Genomic DNA, 21,052 nt, shown 5'->3' with positions numbered 1-21,052 from the left:
TGGGTAAAGTTTACTCATGTGTATCAGGAGGTAAAGAAGTCACAATTTTAAGAGATACGGGAGCTAGTCAATCTTTAATGGTAAGAGATGAGGAGTTATGTAGCCTGGAAAGAATGTTGCCAGAAAAGGTGGTAATATGTGGAATTCAGGGTGAGAGGAGTAGTGTTCAATTACATAAGGTAAGGTTGGAAAGTCCAGTGAAGAGTGGTGAAGTGTAGGAGAAGTAATAGAGAAACTATCTTGTCCAGGAATACAGTTTACCTTGGGCAATGATATAGCTGGGTCGCAGGTGGAAGCGATGCCTATTGTGGTTGATAAGCCAGTGGAAAATCAGACAACTAAAGTGTTGAAGGACGAATATCCTGGGATTTGTCCGGATTGTGTAGTAACAAGGTCGCAAAGTCACAGGTTAAGACAAGAGGAGAAATCAAAGAGTGAAGATGACGTTGAAGATGACGTTGAGGTGCAATTATCAGAAACGATTTTTGATCAGATGGTTGAAAAAGAACAAGAACAGGTGGAGGATGAGGCGGATCTACCTTACCTTATATAATTGAACACTAGTTCAGAAAAATTGGCAGAGTTACATCAGAAAGATATAGAAATACAATGGATGTATCAGAAAGCATATACGGAAGAGGAATCTGAGTGTATACCAGAGTGTTATTACCGTAATAGTGATGTCTTGATGAGAAAATGGAGACCTTTACATATGCAGGCAGATGAAAAGTGGGCAGAGGTTCATCAAGTAGTATTGCCGGTAGGGTATAGAAAGGAGGTGTTGTGAGTTGCACATGAGGTACCAGTGGGAGGTCATTTGGGAATAAGGAAATCTCAAACTAAAATCCAGAAACATTTTTCTTGGCCTGGACTACATAAAGATGTAGATAATTTTTGTCAATCATGTCACACATGTCACGTGATAGGGAAACCTCAAGCAGTGATAAAACCAGCACCCTTAATACCCATTCCAGCATTTGAGAAACCTTTTACAAGGGTCCTAATTGATTGCGTAGGTCCGCTTCCTAAAACGAAAAGTGGGAATCAATATCTTTTGACGATAATGGATGTGTCTACTGGGTTTCCAGAGGCCATTCCAGTGCGTAATATTATAGCTAAAAATATTGTGGAGGAGTTACTTGAATTCTTTACCAGATATGGACTACCCACAGAAATACAATCGGATCAAGGATCAAATTTTACCTCGAGGTTATTCAAAGACGTTATGGATAGCTTAGGAATAAAACAATTTATATCAACTGCGTATCATCCAGAATCTGTAGCCACTTGGGTTGGCCACTTCCCGACTTTAAAATGGAGATCCGCTATGAATGCAGGGAAATTCAGCCAACGCAGGAAAAACAAGCAGGTGCAAAGTTTCCTGTAATCAGAACTTGCAGGAACCCAGGCAACACTGAAACTAACAACCATCTACATACTGATGAGCGATCCCCGGGATCAATTGGAAATAGAGTCCCCAAGTTCAATTCATCCTTCTTGGCAGGGTCTCTCAGCAGCTCGATACAACCCTTGACCGTGACCTGCCTAGTAGCTGCACCAACCAAGTAAGTATCCAGTCAACGCACGCTACGAGATATGCGCTCTTAGCTACCAGTCTATACCAGCTTTGAAGCCTGCAGACTCAGAATCAAATGAAAGGCCATTTGTTCCCCTGACCTGGTGGGCCAGTTCCAAAGCTAAGTATAGGCCTTTTAGTGTTAGAGATAGTCTAGTAAGTAGAGTTTTATGCATGAGTAGTGATTGACTGTGTATAATAAATGTGTTTTGATTTGAAACGTACTAACTGGTGTATTGAGTTATTGATCAGTACTTGAACTTGAACCTCGTGGCGGTATCATAAAGATACCTGGCGACTCTAGAGCAAAGGTTATAAAACAGAGCAAATTAAGTAAAGACACAACGAGCAACATTTACTAAGAGCCAACCAAAAGTTAGCAACATTTACTGGCGACATCTGACGGGAGTCGACTTAGAAGTGGCCTAACCACTCCGAGAGAACCCAAAATTTGAATTGAGAGTCCAATTGGGAACAGAAACGTTCACAAGTGTTCAAGCAGTTCTGATCAATCCTCATAATTCGGAAGCGTGTTAATGCATGCGTAACTAACAGGGCTATAAGGTAAAACTGATAGATTTTGTTGCGAAAAACTGTCGGGAGTTTGTATTCTGGAACATAGCGAACGCCGTACCCGTGTTTACAGCACCGCCTTAGTGCCCCTCATTCCAAATTTTAAAAGAGGGCATTCAGATAGGAAAAATGGCAATGAAGGCAATGGAATGCCTCATGAACCCTCAAGAATTTGTGGTCACAGCGACCAGCAGCAGAGTAGGTCAGTGTCCCATTTGGGAAGTTCAGATTAGAAGGTACCTCAAAGGAAAAGGTACCTTGGAGTGACTTTTGTTCAAATGAGGAAGCAGGTCCCGGGAGTATAGGACATACTTGGTGGGAGAACCTGAGTGAAATCCATAAGAAGAGCTTAGGGAAAGCTCGCAAGCCGATGGCAATTGTGTCCTGTCTGGCACAATTGTGAGGCACAGAGGAGGTCGTTCGGATGCTCCGCAAAGATAGAAGAGAGACATCGAATGAGCAAGGTCAATGTTAGTGAGATCGAGAGAGAGAATGTAGAATTGAGAAGGAAGTTGGCAGCAAAAGACAGAGAGGTGGATGATGCCAAGTGGGCATACCACTCTTGTCTAGCGCATCTGAGCAGCTTACAAACCCAATACGATAAGGCCTATCAGGACACGCAATGTGCAGTCCTGGTAAGAGAAGAGACAGAGAAACAGGTAGAGGCATTGCAAAGGCAGGGCAGCGATCTAAAAGCAGCATTAAGAGCACTCCATGCTGCCACCACGGAGCACAGACAAAGCTCAGTGGATCATGCAAAATGCCGGAAGCAGATTGCGGAACTGCAGTCTTTGCTTTCAGTGCAAAATGAGTTTCAAAGCACCTTTGGATCCCAATTAGATGAAGAAGACGGCCCTGATTGGCAAGAACTAAACGAAACCGCGCATAGATATGTACAGGGAACATGTGCGCAAGGAAAGCCCCAAAGGAGAAAAGCACCCCAACCCCCCACAGAGCAGATAGATCAGGCACCCATGAATCCAGTAACTACACACCGCACAGTCACATCGGACGGAAACGTGGAATTCCTTTAAATCCCCCCCTTAACCGTGACCCAATTACGGGACGTGTGCAAAAAGATCACACCGTTCCTCCCCACCTCAGACCCCCACCACTTCTTTGCTAGAGTGAAGCAGCAGGTGACCATGTACGGCCTGGATGAGCGTGAGCAAGTGAAGCTCACAGTTTTAAGCTTAGACCCTTCTGTTGTAGCAGCCCTTCCCGACCCACAGAATGTAGGAGGAGGCACCCTTGCAGAGATGCACACGGCGATCCTAGACACGATCGGTTATAACAGAGGTGACCCAGTAGAAGGCCTGAATAAGTGCAGGCAGAAGAAAACAGAACACGCCACAGCATTTGCTGGACGCCTATGGATCCATTTTACAGCCGTTTTCGGAAACTTAGACCGCGCCCATTTGTCCCCAGACAACATGGCCAATTGGACCCGCACCCTTATCTCCCATGCCACAGAGGCAGGACAAAAAGCTTGTACTAATTATGACCCCTCGGAAGAAACGCACAACGAAAAGTGGGTTTTAAAAACGGTTGTCCCGCTCCTGGGAGCAATCTGTCCACAACAAACCCACGATTAGAAAACCCGAAGAACAGCAGGCAGAGGCAGATATTCAAGCAGTTAAAGCGCACCAGAACCCTGCATGGGTGAATGAAGGCATGAACAGCCCCCCACAGAAACCACAGGAGTGTTACAACTGTGGACAATTAGGTCACTTTGCACGAGAATGCAATGCCCCACGAAAGCCACAGAGAGCCCAGCAGGCAGGCACTCTGAATAGAAACAGGACAAAGCCCATACATAGTGTAAGCACCCGTTCAGACCAGACAGACATGAATGGAACTGACTGACGGTGTTCGGGCTCCCCCACCTGGGTCTGCAACACCCTTTGGGATAGGTCCGGCTGACCAGTCGTTGCAGCAAAAATACGGGGATAGCCCATCGAATTTCTCTGGGACACAGGAGGGTCCCGCACCACAATTAATTCCTCCACCGTGTTCCAAAAAGACACGTGGCCCACTACAGCCACAATCACCCTCAGCGGCTTCACAGGCCACTCACAACAGGGACACATCACAGCCCCTGTACCCAGTCAAATTGGCAACATTACAACAAAACACCCCCTAGTTTTGGTTGATCTGCCCCACACTGCAGAACACATTTTGGGCATCGATTTCATGAACTCCCACAACCTGTCATTTGACCCAGTAAATCAATGTGTCTGGAAAATGACAAAGTCAGCAAGAGCCCCCGCAAAGCTCACAGTAGGTGAGTATGCTATTAAGATTAGCGCAGTCGGCGATTTTTGGTTTGACCTGACCATGATTAGCGCAGACAAACAGGTTAGGGCAGCTCTCCAGAAAAACAGGACTGCATTTGCAAGTCATAAACATGACTGCAGCAGGATGGCTGGTTCGGTTCAAATAACAGGACCTGACCCTAGACCCCAGAAGCAATATGGATTTCCCCAAGAGGCAGAGGGAGAAATCTCAAAAGTTATTGATAGTTTATTAGAACAAGGTGTACTTAGATCAGTAGCCTGTACTAATAATGCCCCGATTTGGCCAGTGGGAAAGCCCGATGGATCATGGCAACTGACCATCGATTACCGGGAACTCAACAAGGTCACCCCCGCAGCAACCCCCACGGTAGCCACAAGTCCTGAGACCATGCTCAAGCAGGGACTCAACTCACGATATTTTACTGTTTTGGACATCAGTAACAGATTCTGGTCCATTCCATTGGCAAAAGCGTGCCAGTACAAACTTGCCTTCACTTTTAAAGGTCAGCAGTACACATGGACATGCCTTCCACAAGGATTCCACAACTCCCCCTCCATTTTCCACCGACAGCTGGCCAATGGTTTATCAAAATTTTCTCGCCTCGAATGTCTGGTCCAGTATGTAGATGCCCTATTACTGCAGACAGACACCAAGGCAGAGCACATCGAGCTTCTGTCCGAACTCCTGGAACTCCTACAGCGAATTAGATGTAAAGTGAACCCCAGGAAGGCCCAAATTTTGGAAAACAAAGTAGTATATTTGAGAACGATTATCACGCATGGTAAACGCGAGATCGAGCATAAAAGAATTGACTCGATTGTCACATTGCCACTTCCCCAGAATGTTTCCGCCCTCCAGTCATTTTTAGGACTGGTTGGCTACTGCCGAAACCTTTTTGACGGTTTGGCCACCAAAGCAGCACCCCTCTCGGAACTCCTAAAGAAAGGAGCCCCTTGTTCTATGTTCTATGTTCTTGGGAATGGCTTCCACGGCACACAGATGCTGTCGATGCTTTAAAGCGCGCACTCATTGCAGCCCCCGCACTACAGGTTCCAGACCCGCTTTCCCCCTATGCTATAGAGATAGCTCGCACAGATCGTACCCTTTCGGCCGTGCCCGTCCAGGAACGGCACGAACAGTTAAGACCCGTGGCTTACGCCTCCAGAGTTTTAGATCCTGTGGAGCAGGGATTTTCGGCCTGTGGAAGGCACCTGCTCGCAGTTTTCTGGGCAGTTCAATACTTTTCATATATCACCGGACTAAACCCCATCACAATCCTCACGGAACACACCCCCACCCAACTTTTACTAGACGGACAACTTAAGGACGGTACAGTAAGCCAGATCAGAGCTGCCAATTGGACCCTCCTTTTGCAGGGGTGGGACATCACTGTTAAAAGGACCAAGACCCACACTTTCCTAGCCGACAACCTTCAGTACCCAGGCACCCCCCAGGAATGTGAAATCATCTCACCGCACCACAACACAGGCCCCTTTATCATGAAAACACCCCCCAAAAAGATAGGTAGTTCACCCCAGAGCCCCCAGCACACAGACACGTGCGCACCCTTGAGAATATATGTGGATGGTTCTTCCACTATATTAAACGGGAAGCGCATTACAGGATGCGGCATCTATGTTGAGGACGTGCAGGGACGTGCCCTAGAAGAAATCTCGTTAAAACTGCCAGGACACTTAGGCGCGCAGGCAGCAGAACTAGCAGCCATTGCATACATTGTAGATCACCCAGGTTCCTTCCCCAGCCCAGCAGACATATACTCGGACAGCCTCTAGTCCTGTAACAGCCTCACAGAATTCCTTCCCCTGTGGAAAGGAAGAGGATTTGTTTCCGCAGACGGAAAACCCCTCCCTCAGCCCCATTGCTCCGGCACATTTTGGACAAAGCACAGGACAGGATATTTGGTGTTACTAAAGTACGAAGTCACCACTGTTCCAACCCACCTGAAAATGTAAAAGCCGACGCACTGGCTAAAGCAGGTTCCAGACATGGGTATATTTGGAACCCCCCCCGAAAGCGCCCCAGTGAATGCAGTCCAGGTCTCACAGACAAATATCGAAGATTTAGTGCAGGCCCAGAAGCAACATAGTAATCTCAGGGAGATTTTAAAAGGAAAATTTCCAGCCCCATACGATAATTTTAAAAATGCACTGACCCCACATGACGGTGTGGTCCTAAAAGACACCCTTTATGTGGTTCCTGAACAGGACAGGAATCAGCTTATTTTTTTGTTCCATGATAGTCATGGGCATCAGGGAATTGACCCCACTACAGCCCACCTCAGGCAGCTCTGTTGGTGGCCGAATTTAAAGGACTATGTTGAAAATTGCCTTATCTGTGTCCAAAACAATCCGGACAGATATGTGAAGAAAGATCAGCTTAGCCACACCCGCCCCATTAATGGCCCCTGGACTAACCTCCAGATTGATTTTCTAGGACCATTGCCCCCTTGCAGGAATGGTCACAAGTATGTGTTCGTTGTTATAGACACGTTTACAAAATGGGTAGAAGCATTCCCATCTAGAACAAACACGGCAAAGACTACAGCTATGATTTTAACCCACCACATCTTTACGAGATGGGGACTCCCCCGCAGCATTGAATCCGACCAAGGTTCCCATTTTACGGGATGTGTCATGAAGAACGTCCTCACGATATTTGGCATTATCCAAAAATTCCACATCGCATACCACCCGCAGTCAAGTGGTATCGTGGAGCGAATGAATCGGACCCTAAAAGCAACCCTCAGGAAAATGGTCCAACAAAACAGCACCACTTGGGATTCAGTCCTCCCTTTTGCACTCATGTTTTTGCGTAACACTGTTTCGCCATCCACAGGATACACACTCTCATGACCCATGAAAGGCACAGAATTTTTATTAGGACTTGACTTGACCAGCCCCAAAGTGATGGCCCTCACACACGAGAATGCAGTGAAACAATTAGTAGAGAATGTCAAAACGGCTCAGCTAGCAGCCGCAGTAAAATTAGGCACCAGGAAGAAACAGAGCAAGGTCTGTTTCGACAAGACAGTGCATGCGACTGAGTTTGATGTAGGACAGCAGGTCATGCTATCCATTTACAACCCCAGCACGTTCCTGTCACCTAAGTATTCGGGTCCGTACTCCGTTGCGGACATAGTAAGCCCCTCCATTTATAAGATTAAGTACCCCAACGGGAACACATGGCTGAAAGAGTGGTGTGGGAAAGAAGGGTTCCTTTTCATGGGACACTGGCATCAGTTTTGGGACAGGGGGGACCTATACCATTGGGATGGTCTCCACCTGAACCGAGCTGGGACCAGTGTTCTGGCAAAAAGAGTAAATAGGGTGGTCAATAGGACTTTAAATTAGAGATTGGGGTGGAAGGGAAAGTCAGGGAACCAAGAGGTGAAGTAATCAGTGGAAGCGTAGTTGCTTAGGAATACAAAAAAGCACGAAAAGACAGAACTCAGGAGAGGTTACGATAGACCCCATCCCACAAAATATGACACCATGTATGGAAAGGCTCAGTAAATCAAGGTCCACCACACTAAGAAAACAAAAAGGGATGGTCAATAGAGAATTAAAGGTGCTATATTTAAATGCGTGCAGTGTACGGAACAAGGTAGATGAGCTTGTGGCCCAGATTGTGACTGGCAGGTATGATGTGGTAGGCATCACAGAGACGTGGTTGCAGGGGGTTCAGGACTGGCATTTAAACATCCAGGGATTCACAACCTATCGAAAAGACAGAGAGGAGGGCAGAGGGGGCGGGGTTGCCTTGTTAATTAGGAATGAAATTAAATCAATAGCACTAAACGACATAGGGTCAGATGATGTGGAGACTGTGTGGGTAGAGTTGAGGAACCACAAAGGCAAAAAAAACCATAATGGGAGTTATGTACAGGCCTCCTAACAGTGGTCAGGACCAGGGGCACAAAATGCACCACGAAATAGAAAGTGCATGTCAGAAAGGCAAGGTCACAGTGATCATGGGGGACTTCAATATGCAGGTGGACTGGGTAAATAATGCTGCCAGTGGACCCAAGGAAAGGTAATTTGTTGAATGTTTACAGGAGGGCTTTTTGGAACAGCTTGTGATGGAGCCCACGAGGGCACAGGCCATTCTGGACTTAGTGTTATGTAATGAGCCAGACTTGATTAAAGATCTTAAAGTAAGGGAACACTTAGGAGGCAGTGATCATAATATGGTAGAATTCAATCTCCAATTTGAAAGAAAGAAGGTAGAATCAGATGTAAAGGTGTTACAGTTAAATAAAGGTAACTACAGGGGCATGAGGGAGGAACTGACGAAAATTGTCTGAGAGCAGAGCCTACTGGGAAAGACAGTAGAACAGCAATGGCAGGAGTTTCTGGGAGTAATTGAGGACACAGTACAGAGGTTCATCCCGAAGAAAAGAATGGTTGTCAGAGGGGGGATTAGGCAGCCATGGCTGACAAAGGAAGTTAGGGAATGCATCAAAGCAAAAGAGAAAGCCTATAATGTGGCAAAGAGTAGTGGGAAGTCAGAAGATTGGGAAGGCTACAAAAACAAACAGAGGATAACAAAGAGAGAAATAAGGAAAGAGAGGATCAAATATGAAAGGAGGCTAGCCAATAACATTAGGAATGATAGTAAAAGTTTCTTTAATTACATTAAAAACAAATGGGAGGCAAAAGTAGACATTGGGCCGCTCCAAAATGACGCTGGTAATCTAGTGATGGGAGACAAGGAAATAGCTGAGGAACTAAATAAGTACTTTGCGTCAGTCTTCACAGTAGAAGACATGAGTTATATCCCAACAATTCAGGAGAGTCAGGGGGCAGAGTTGAATATGGTAGCCATCACAAAGGAGAAAGTGCTAGAGAAACTAAGAGGTCTAAAAATTGATAAATCTCCGGGCCCAGATGGGCTACATCCTAGAGTTCGAAAGGAGATAGCTGAAGAAATAGTGGAGGCGTTAGGTATGATCTTTCAAAAGTCACTGGACTCAGGGAAAGTCCCAGAGGATTGGAAAATCGCTGTTGTAACCCCCCTGTTCAAGAAGGGAACAAGAAAAAAGATGGAAAATTATAGGCCAATTAGCCTAACCTCAGTTGTTGACAAGATTCTAGAATCTATCATTAAGGATGAGATTTCTAAATTCTTGGAAGTGCAGGGTCGGATTAGGACAAGTCAGCATGGATTTAGTAAGGGGAGATCGCGCCTGACAAACCTGTTAGAGTTCTTTGAAGCGATAACAAATAGGTTAGACCAAGGAGAGCCAATGGATGTTATCTATCTTGACTTCCAAAAGGCTTTTGATAAGGTGCCTCACGGGAGACTGCTGAGTAAAATAAGGGCCCATGGTATTCGAGGCAAGGTACTAACATGGATCGCGATTGGCTGTCAGGCAGAAGGCAGAGAGTTGGGATAAAAGGTTATTTTTCGGAATGGCAACCGGTGATGAGTGGTGTCCCGCAGGGTTCAGTGTTGGGGCCACAGCTGTTCCCTTTATATATTAACAATCTAGATGACGGGACTGGGGGCATTCTGGCTAAGTTTGCCGATGATACAAAGATAGGGGAGGGGCAGGTAGTATTGAGGAGGTGGGGAGGCTGCAGAAAGATTTAGACAGTTTAGGAGGGTGGTCCAAGAAATGGCTGATGAAATTCAACGTGGGCAAGTGCGAGGTCTTGCACTTTGGAAAAAAGAATGGAGGCATGGACTATTTTCTAAACGGTGACAAAATTCATAATGCTGAAGTGCAAAGGGACTTGGGAGTCCTAGTCCAGGATTCTCTAAAGGTAAACTTGCAGGTTGAGTCCGTAATTAAGAAAGCAAATGCAATGTTGTCATTTATCTCAAGAGGCTTGGAATATAAAAGCAGGGATGTACTTCTGAAGTTTTATAAAACATTAGTTCGGCCCCATTTAGAATACTGTGAGCAATTTTGGGCCCCACACCCCAGGAAGGACATACTGGCACTGGAGCGGGTCCAGCGGAGATTCACATGGATGATCCCAGGAATGGTAGGCCTAACATACGATGAACGTCTGAGGATCCTGGGATTATATTCATTGGAGTTTAGGAGGTTGAGGGGAGACCTAATAGAAACTTATAAGATAATGAATGGCTTAGATAGGGTGGACGTAGGGAAGTTGTTTCCATTAGCTGGGGAGACTAGGACCCGAGGGCACAGCCTTAGAATAAAAGGGAGTCACTTTAGAACAGAGATGAGGAGAAATTTCTTCAGCCAGAGAGTAGTGGGTCTATGGAATTCATTGCCACAGAGGGCGGTGGAGGCCTGGACGTTCTGTGTCTTTAAGACAGAAGTTGATAAATTCTTGATTTCTCAAGGAATTAAGGGCTATGGAGAGAGAGCGGGTAAATGGAGTTGAAATCAGCCATGATTGAATGGTGGAATGGACTCGATGGGCCGAATGGCCTTACTTCCGCTCCTATGCCTTATGGTCTTATGGGAAGACCGCGTGGTTTCATATTAACCAGCTCAAGGCATATGGCTCGCAGTCTAACCACGCACACCACGTCATGCTCGACGCAGCAGACCATGCCCCGCCCACAGCCAACGTATCCCTACCCTCCCCCAACACGTCTACCCCATCCACGGACTCGACCTCGACTCCACCCCCGAACTCTAGACTCCACCCCGGAACGCCCACAGACAGCAGCGACAGCGACTGTGACACAGCCAATAACCACAGCACGCCTCCCTACTATCCCCATGCAACAGGCCCCACACCCAGTGAAACTGAACACGATTCGAGTGATCCCTTCCTGATCACATTCCTTAACAAACCTCACCAAAGACCACCACCCTACGATGATGACCCCGACTCCATCTCCACAGAATTAGACACAACTATTTGGCACTGTGACAATTCGTACAGGCTCGTCCGAAACGACGTGATGAACCCTCATCCATTCAAGAGTATGGCATCCGGGAGAAGATGATGACATTGAGTCTGACTCCCAAAACGAGAACCCCTTTGCGACCCTGTTCGCAACTGATAACTGAGGTGTCCAGATGATGTTTTAAAAGGAATCGCTTGGGAGAAACGGTGTCCTTTCTGATGGAACCTGCACCATGTTTGTTGAATGTTTGTTTGTTAATGTTATCGTTAAGTGTTGTGTGTAAACTTGAAAGTTTTCACGGCCCCACGTGACCACTCCTTTAACGCCCCCCGGCTGTTAAAGGTACAAGTTTGTCCCAGGCAATAGTTCAGAGGAACTAGTCTGTTGACAGAAAATTGTAAAAGGTACAAGTTTGTCCCAGACAGTAGTTCAGAGGAACTAGTCTGTCGACAGAACCCGACTCATAGTTGCTCTCCTAATTCGAGAGGCAGCCCCCCACGACGACCACATTCTTACCCGTTCTTGCCGGTTGCTCAGGCAGTGGAGAAACGGCATTGGTCCCCGCCCTGCCTGAGGACCCCCTCTGGTCAGCTATGCTCAGGTAGAGCACGTATGGCATTGGTCACCGTCCTACCCGGGGATTCCACCCATTTCTTACCCGCCGCGGCCCATACGCACCCCATTTTGGCTCGTTACGTTCAAAATTCTTTTGTTTGGTTTTGGCAGCCCTTCGGTTGCTTCCCTATGCTATTTACATCCTCAGACACTGAGATGGATCACACAGGCTGCACGACGGCTCGCAGTACGGCAGTATTTCCTTAAATGTCTAGTCCAAATATTCGGTTTAAAACATTTTTTTTTTTAATGAGGGAGTCACACATGGTGACCAATTATAAAGGGAAATTGGCACTAAAAGACAGACATGCTAACGAACAAGATGTTGAACAAGATAGTAACAGAAACTATGCTTGATCCACAGAATTCCAGAAGCTCCAGGAAGAGAGAAGAGACGAAAAGGAAGAGAAGAGAAGAGAGAAGAGAACAATGAAGACATCATACGTGTTTTTCGTTATCATTATAATTTGTATTCGGTTACGCGCGAACGCGAAGCCCCTGACCCCAACCCTGCCGGCCATCAATGATTCACTTCCCCATAGCACCCAGAGCCCAGTGACAAGTAACAACACACCATTATGGTGTGATAGGTTTATAACGTGGTACTCCCTTTCATATGTCATTGAATCCCTTTTAGCATTGGCGATATTCTGCAGCATCGTGCAGACTATCCACATGAGAAAATGGCGAAGGAGAGCCTACCGCTCTCGCACTCCGGTATACAGGATAAGATCCCCTATTTTCGGTCTTCCCCAGGCCCCCAAGCCCCTTGATCTACAATAAAGGACATTTGTTTTGCGTCATTTGTAAATAAAGAAATATGTCTCATTTGCAACTGAAAGATTGTACAACTCTGTGCTTGACCGCCAAGCCAGAGGGAAATGTGAATGCTGCTATTATTGTTGTATTGTTAGGAAGTTAGTATGATTGAATATTTAAGTGAGTGTAGTTTATGGAAGATAGTTAGAGGTACTGTTTTAAAAAAATATGTTGTACTGCATGTCCCTGTTGTGACATAGCGCCACTTAGAATTGTCAGTTAAAATTTTCTTGCATAGTTATGGTCAGTGTAGAGGCCATGGAAGAGTGCTCGCTGGGTCAGGGAGTGAAGACGATGCAGTTATGTGATCCTTCATGCTTCACGTTAGTGATCACAAGGAGGGGGTGTAGCCACCTGGGTTGGCCACTTCCCGACTTTAAAATGGAGATCCACTAAGAATGCAGGGAAATTCAGCCAACGCAGGAAAAACAAGCAGGTTCAAAGTTTCCTGTAATCAGAACTTGCAGGAACCCAGATAGCACTGAAACTAACAACCATCTACATACTGATGAGCGATCCCCGGGAACAATTGGAAACTGTTAAGGTAAACAAGGCCAAGCCAGACGCCTCGGCGCCAGCAGGAGCCAAGACAAAGGAAGGCCAAAGGACACTTAGGAACCGCCCAGCCATCAGGGAACAGCTCCAGTATTGGAGAAATCGATCCAAGTGATCAGAACTTAGTCCAATCACTTGGAACCAGGTACGGGGTCCACCCAAAAGGGCGCGAAGCCCCTGGGGACTATAAAATAGAGTCCCCAAGTTCAATTCGTCCTTCTTGGCAGGGTCTCTCAGCAGCTTGAAACATCCCTTGACCGTGACCTGCCTAGCAGCTGCACCAACCAAGCAAGTCTCCAGTCAACGCACGCTACGAGATATGCGCTCCTAGCTACCAGTCTATACCAGCTTTGAAGCCTGCAGACTCAGAATCGAACGAAAGGCCATTTGTTCCCCTGACCTGGTGGGCCAGTTCCAAAGCTAAGTATAGGCCTTTTAGTGTTAGGGATAGTCCAGTAAGTAGAGTTTTATACATGAGTAGTGATTGACTGTGTATAATAAATGTGTTTTGATTTGAAACGTACTAACTGGTGTATTGAGTTATTGATCAGTACTTGAACTTGAACCTCGTGGCGGTATCATAAAGATACCTGGCGACTCTAGAGCAAAGGTTATAAAACAGAGCAAATTAAGTAAAGACACAACGAGCAACATTTACGAAGAGCCAACCAAAAGTTAGCAACAAATCGCAGGGAGCGTTAGAAAGGTGGCATCAGGCATTAAAGACAATGTTGAGGGCTTAGTGTCAAGATTATCCAGAGGATTGGAATAAAGGAATTCCATTCGTACTGTTTGCAATTAGGGATGCACCTAATGAGTCAACCAAATTTAGTCCCTTTGAACTAATTTTTGTCATGAGGTAAGAGGACCACTTAAATTGATTAAGGAAAAATTGGTGAGTGAGAAATTGGAAATTTCATTATTGGATTACATGTCAAATTTTAGGGAACGATTAAATAGAGCAGGTGAATTGGCTAGACAACATTTAAAAGTTGCACAAAATGTGATGAAACGGGTGGCAGACAAGAAATCCAAAGTTTGTAGTTTTACCAGTGGAGATAACGTTTTAGTGTTGTTACCAGTGGTAGGTGAACCTTTAAAAGCTAGGTTTTGTCGACCTTATCAGATTGAAAGGAAATTAAGTGAGGTGAATTATATGGTTAAAACACCAGATAGAAGGAAAACTCACCGAGTGTGTCATGTGAATATGCTTAAAAGGTACTTTGAAAGGGAAGGAGAGAAAAAGGAGGAGGTTTTAATGATTCTAACTCAAAGTGACGAACCAAATCCAGATGACTGTGAATTTGACATACCTCAAATTAAATTGGAAAACGAGGATGTTCTTAAAAATTGGGATAAATTGTTGAGTTACCTTCCAGAGGAAAAACGGACTGACTTGAAAGAGTTATTGATATCACGTGGACAAGTTTGTGGAGATAAATTGGGACGTACTAAAATGGCTATAGATGATGTGGTTGTGGGAAATGCTGTTCCAATCAAACAACATCCATACAGACTTAACCCTTTAAAATTGGCACAGGTTAAGAGATTGAGAATATGTTTAAAAATGGCATAATTGAAGTGGGTTGCAGCCAATGAAGCTCACCCATAGTGATGGTGCCTAAACCGGGCAGTAACCAATGGGTGTGTGTGGACTATTGAAAGGTTAATGCAGTTAGAAGAACAGACTCTTATCCTATCCCAAGTTTGGAAGATTGCATTGAGAAAGTGGGACAATCAGCTTTTATTTCCAAACTGGATTTACTTAAAGGTTACCCTTTATCCGAAAGGGTGAAGGATATTTCAGCTTTTGTGACTCCAGATGGTATATACCAATTCAAAGTTATGCCATTTGGCATGAAAAACGCCTCAGCCACATTTCAACGGTTAACTAACAAAAGTTGTTTCAGGATTACCCAATTGTGCGGTATACATCGATGATCTGGTAATTTTCAGCCAGACATGGAAAGAACATTTAAAACATCTGATGGAGTTATTCGATCGATTTCAGGAGGCGGGTTTGGTGATAAATCTAGCCAATAGTGGAATTGGAAAAGCCCAAGTCACTTTCCTTGAGGAATCTCCGATACCCTCAAGATGAAGGGAAATAATGCGATTTCTTGGCATCAGTGGATTTGATTGAACATTTGTGAAAAGGTTTTGTAGCATGATTGCTCCACTGATGGACTTGCTGAAGAAACGTCGAAAATTTCAATGGACAGCAGCGTATCAACAGGGATTTGACTGCCTGAAAGCTGTGATAATCAATGCTCCTGTGTTGGAGAATTACAAGGGACTCTGTGATCAGATTTAACTACAGTATCTGACTTTAAAGAGAAATGCCGAGGCGTAGAGAAATGGACGGATTGTGCGGAGACCTTCTTGTTCAAAGAGACTGTCAATCGTGAAGGATTTCAGTTGGAGGAAGAAAAACGGAAAAAAAGTGGACTATATTACTGTACCTGTTTGCGTGTGTTGCTTTTTGAAACGAAAAGGTATATTTACTGTGTGCATTTCTTAAAGGATAGTGAAAAGGTGAAAAATGAAACCATCTTGAAGTTGATGGTTGATTTTCTTTTGGGGGGGGGGGGAGGTGTCAAGTGAGAGTACCTTTATGAAATGGGTGTTTATAAATGGGTGTGTATATAAATATCTGTAGTGAGAGTACCTTTAAGAAATGGGTTTTTACTACTGTAGTGATGTCAGAGAGTGGGTGGAGCTGGGCTGTCTGTCAGCTTTTTACTTTCGTTTTTGAGCAGGCTGAAGGTGTGTTTTAGTTTTGTTTTCAGTGTTGGAGCTGAAGCCAGACGGAGCAAGTGTATTGTGGATCTCTCTGCCATGAAACGACTATCTCTTGATCATTTGGTGAATTCAGAATTATAAATGTTCTCAGTAGTGAATGTAAACCTAATGTGCTTCTGTTAAAAGGTGTTTCTTTTGTCAGGATGTTGTTTGATGTTGTCACAAATAGGCTTACATTAACAATGAAGTTACTGTGAAAGTCCCCTCGTCACCACACTCCAGTGCCTGTTTGGATACACGGAGGGAGAATTCAGAATGTCCAATTCACCTAACATGCACGTCTTTTGGGACTTGTGGGAGGAAACCAGAGCACCCAGAGGAAACCCACGCAGGCATGGGGCATGTAGATTCCACACAGACAGAGACCCAAGCCAGGAACTGAACCTGGGACCCTGGAGCTGTGAAGCAACAGTGCTAGCCACTGTGTTCCTGTGCCGCCCGAGTACTTGTTTCAGTGGTTCTAGGAGCGGGAAACTTCAGTTATGGGGATATGTTGGAGAACTTGGAACTGCTCTCTTTGGAGAGGAGATTTGATGGAGGGTTCAAAATCAAGGGGGACCTGGACAGAGTGGATAGGGAGAAACTCTTCCCACTCATATAAAGAATCAAGAACGAGAGAGCACAGACATAAAGTGATTTGCAAATGAGAAAAACTTGGTGAGTGGTTCGAGTCTGGAATGCACTGCCGGGATGTGTGGTGGAGGCAGGTTTAATTGAGGCATTCGAGAGGGCACTTGGTGATTATTTGAATAGAAACCATGTGCAGGGGTACGGGGGGAAATGCAGGAGGCTGGCACTATGTCATTTGGTGAGCTGATGCAGACAGGATGGGTTAATGGATTCTTCTGCACTGTAACAATTCTGTGATTCTATGTGAAAATGTGGATTGAGAATACTGGAGTGAAATACATACCACAGTACAAGTTTGATTCATCCTCTCCATTGCTGCAGTCTACTTTGCCATTGCACAGGTGTGTGGAAGTGAGACAGGTTCTGCGGTCATCACACAGAAAGCCATTCGTGCCAGAGGTGGTCTTACACAGACGGGTTACTAAAGCAAAGCGATATGGAAAAAATAAAAAAGCATTTAGACTATTGTTGTCAGCAAGTATAATCACATCACCTGTGAAGCAGACAGTTTCCTTATTTGGTTTTGTTATTTTAACTCCTTGGCATTAAGCTCAGAAGAGTAATGGGGTCAATTTTCTCTGAATACTTTATGTGCTAAACAGTCTCTGAGGTAACCAGGATGTAGTGATATCACGTTGTGTTGTAATTCACTGACTGACCACTAGGAGTCTCACTGGTGTATAAGTGAATGTTAAAGCCAGCTGACCTCAGTCTGACAGGAGAGCTGGGAGAGAGGTTGCTCATGTATGATTTTACTGTTATTAATCCATTGTTTTGTAAGTTTACCCATGGTTAATGTTTATAAATAGTTTTTAGTTTTAGCTACAAGTGTTCTTGTAATAAATCAGGCCATCCAACAAGAACATTACATAGGATGGGGTATTAAGTTGCAATACTGGGCTCACCTATATTTAGCTCAGGATGCAGTCTTGGCAAAGGGGTTGACGAACAATCTAGGAATGGTTGCCTGTAGGATCATTAAGCAACTGATCACCACTGCTAGCGCTCACTAAAAGGAGACCGCATGGCATCTTGGTGAAAAGATCTTTCGATTGCCCGCTCCTTATAGAGACCAACTGATTGGGAATCAGCAGGTTATTGCAGAGGATTTCAAGTGCCGTTTAAAGACAAAACACCTTTTACTGTTCACTTGCTGCTGGTGGCCTGAAGGAGGATTTTTGAAACACATTGGGAGACTTTGTGAGACCCTGTGCCAAGACTGCTCCAACACATATGGAAGGGATTTCCAGGGCCCAGCGACAGTGAAGGAATGAGGATATAATTCAAGTCAGGGTGGTGCACAGTTTGGAAGGTAACTTACAGGTGCAGGTGTTCCTATGCATCTGCTGTCTTATCCTTCTGGGTGGTAGAGGTTGCAGTTTTGGAGGGTGCTGTTGAAGGAGGCTTGACGAGATGCTGTAGTGCATCTTATAGATCCTACACACTGCTGTCATTTGCATCAGTGGTGGAGGGAGCAAATGTTTAAGGTGTGATGGGGTGCCAATCAATTGGTTGATTACAGTTTACCACATAAGAAGGACACACTTCCAAAGTCCTTCAATAAATGCATTACCTGGATAAGGTAGACACAGAAATTAAAAGCCCCTGGCTGAAGAATTTAGAACATGGGGACACAGCCTCAGGAAAACTGGGGACTCATTTAGGACTGGGAGGAGGTGAAATTCATCGCTCAGATGTTTGTGAATATCTGGAATTGTCTACGCCAAAGGGCTTTGGATGCCCCATTGTTGAATATGTTCAAGGCAGAGATCAATAGATTTTTTTCTGATTACGCAGGGAATCAAGAAAAATGGAGAGCGGGCAGGAAAGTAGAGTTGAGGTTGAATATCAGACATGATTGTCTTGAGTGGCAGGCTGAAGGGCCAAGAAACCTATTCCTGCTCCTATTTCTTATGTTTTTAAGTCAATTTAGTTATGGAGAGACCTTGCTTAGTGAGCACCAGCACCCCACACTCACAAAGGAAGGTCATCAAATTAGTTATTGCACAGTTTGATTTTGAATAGCAGAATGTAACAGAGGGAAAGTTATCATGAGTATTGTAATTCATTATGACTTTTACAAATGGAAATAAATAGAATAAATACTATAACGGGCGCACACAAATGTAATTTATTGAATCCAGTCATCCCAAGCACCGAAGCTATGAGACACAATAAAATACTTTCAAATGTTCATATTCGTGTGTGTAATGTACACAAGTGATCAATCAAGGCCTGTCTCTTAAGTGGAAGAACATATGCAAAACATAGTCATATGTGACACATTATAGCCCATTACTGTCAGCCCAGCTAGGTCCAGTACCTTACCACAAGCAAGATACTGAACCCAGGAGTTTCCTGCTCATATATAGCAGATAACCTCCCAACAATAATCTTCAATAATGACACCATCATTATTAATCATGTGTTCACACTTTCATACTTCCGATATATGCTGCCACCATTGAGATTGTGCAGTATTGGACCCCGAATAGAACAGCATGAAACTGCAAAGGGTGTACCACATCGTACAGGAAAGAAATTGCTTTCAAAGCTGTATCTAATCTCTGTGGAGGAGGGGGGAATACACTGCTCAAGTTTCACTCCCATGATTAATATCATCTGAACCTTCTATGTTGTAATGATTACCAGGTGATCATTCTTAATGTAACAATATTTATTTTAAACAAGCTGAACACATTTGTACTATGGTTACATACTTGGCTGTTTGGGTGGTATTCCAAATATGATTGCACAGGCTAAAACAACTGCCATTGCCCCAAGAATCAGCACGATTGCACATGAGATTAAAAGGCATCTCCTGGGACAGCAATTCCTGCAGTCTAAAAAAAAATGGGTTGTATGATAGGTCAGCTTTCACATGTTCAAATTTATACATCGTAAATATGTAGGGGTCAACATACCCCCACCCCATTTCAATTTTAAAGTAATTGCAAAAATTATGTTAGTTAACAGTCACTCTATAATTGGTGAATTAAAATGTTAGTTGTACAAAGTATTTCCATTAATTTAGCTAGCTGAAATTAATATTGAAAGAGGGAATATTACCATTAGGATCCCTTTTTTTTAAAGTCAAAACGAGCTCAAATTAATTGTAACACCAGATTTTCACTCTATTTTCTCCAGTTCTTTACTGAATGAGTTAGGTTTTGGTGGAGGATAAGTTCCATGAACACCAGTCCTCTAGTCCCCCATCCTTATGACCATGAGTGTTCATAGTAGGCTATACTTCCAGAGAAGATGCCATCATATTTCATTGCACAATATAAACTGGAACTATTAATAATATTTGTCACAGTAGATTCTTTCAAACAGTCATAGATGTCTGTACATGTATAGAGACTGAAAATGCCTCCAGGGGTTTGGAGAATGGTGACTTTGATGTTTGAAGTACAGTGGCATAAGACCGGTTACATTGCTGATGGGTTCTTGAATAAATCAGCTTCACAGATCTCAACCTAAAGCTGACTATGACGATGCTTCATCAAGAAGAAAGTCTTCTTACTGAGCAGAATTGAAGTACAGAGCAGATTATTCTTTTCTGTACAATGTGCTCGGAGAGTTCGGGAGAAACACCCTTGACCAGCAAAGTGTCCTTTCACCGTACCATTAATGTGCTACATGATTGTAGTTTGAATTTTAAATTGTAACATTCCTCTTCTGCATTAGTGGTCCAACAGTAATTCATGAGCAAACACAGTATTGTGAAACCCTGGTGGCCAAGGAGCAATCTTGGGCATTCCTTGTGAAAGGGAACATGGACAAAAGTGTTAAGACAGCCATCTGCGAGGGCGGCACGGTGTGGTAGTGGTTAGCACTGCTGCCTCAAGGAGCCGAGGACCCGGGTTTGATCCTGGCCCTGGGTCACTGTCTGTGTGGAATTTGCACATTCTCCCTGTGTCTGCGTGGGTTTCACCCCCACAACCCAAAGATGTGCAGGATAGGTGGATTGGCCACGCTAAATTGTCCCTTAATTGGAAAAAATAATGGGGTACTCTAAAAAAAAGACAGCCATCTGCAAATCTGGCATTGCCATGCCTGCAGTCACAAAATCCCTCACAGTTAATGAAATGGTGAGGATTTAAGTCATAAATAGCTAGTTCCTTGCAGTTTTAAAAACATTTTTATTTGATTATTTACGGGAAGTGAGCCTCACTGGAAAGGGCAGCCTTTATTATCCTTGAGACAGTGATGACCGTCGTAATGAAGTGCTTCGAGAGGTTGGTCATGAAGCGCATCACCTCCATACTCCCTGAAAACCTTGATCTACTGCAATTCGCATACCACCACAACCGGTCCACAGCAGAA

The 21,052-nt window shown here is 44.5% G+C and overlaps 1 protein-coding gene across 2 annotated transcripts in view; it reads right to left on the bottom strand.

Annotated features, from left to right (window-relative positions):
- LOC140429995 (low-density lipoprotein receptor class A domain-containing protein 1-like) overlaps positions 1–21,052 on the bottom strand; it is a 68,596-nt gene that overhangs the window by 8,781 nt on the left and 38,763 nt on the right. Inside the window, exons 3-4 of one of the 2 annotated variants that reach the window (XM_072517570.1) lie at positions 19,444–19,566; positions 17,007–17,144 (exon numbers count right to left, since the gene is read on the bottom strand). In XM_072517570.1, coding sequence (XP_072373671.1) covers positions 17,007–17,144; positions 19,444–19,566 — 261 coding nt within the window. The remainder of the gene's footprint in view (positions 1–17,006; positions 17,145–19,443; positions 19,567–21,052) is intronic. The other variant, XM_072517571.1, reaches the window with a different exon arrangement.

This window comes from Scyliorhinus torazame, chromosome 9, assembly GCF_047496885.1.
Source record: "Scyliorhinus torazame isolate Kashiwa2021f chromosome 9, sScyTor2.1, whole genome shotgun sequence".
Taxonomy (NCBI): domain Eukaryota; kingdom Metazoa; phylum Chordata; class Chondrichthyes; order Carcharhiniformes; family Scyliorhinidae; genus Scyliorhinus; species Scyliorhinus torazame.
This window is presented reverse-complemented; position numbering and strand designations above follow the sequence as displayed.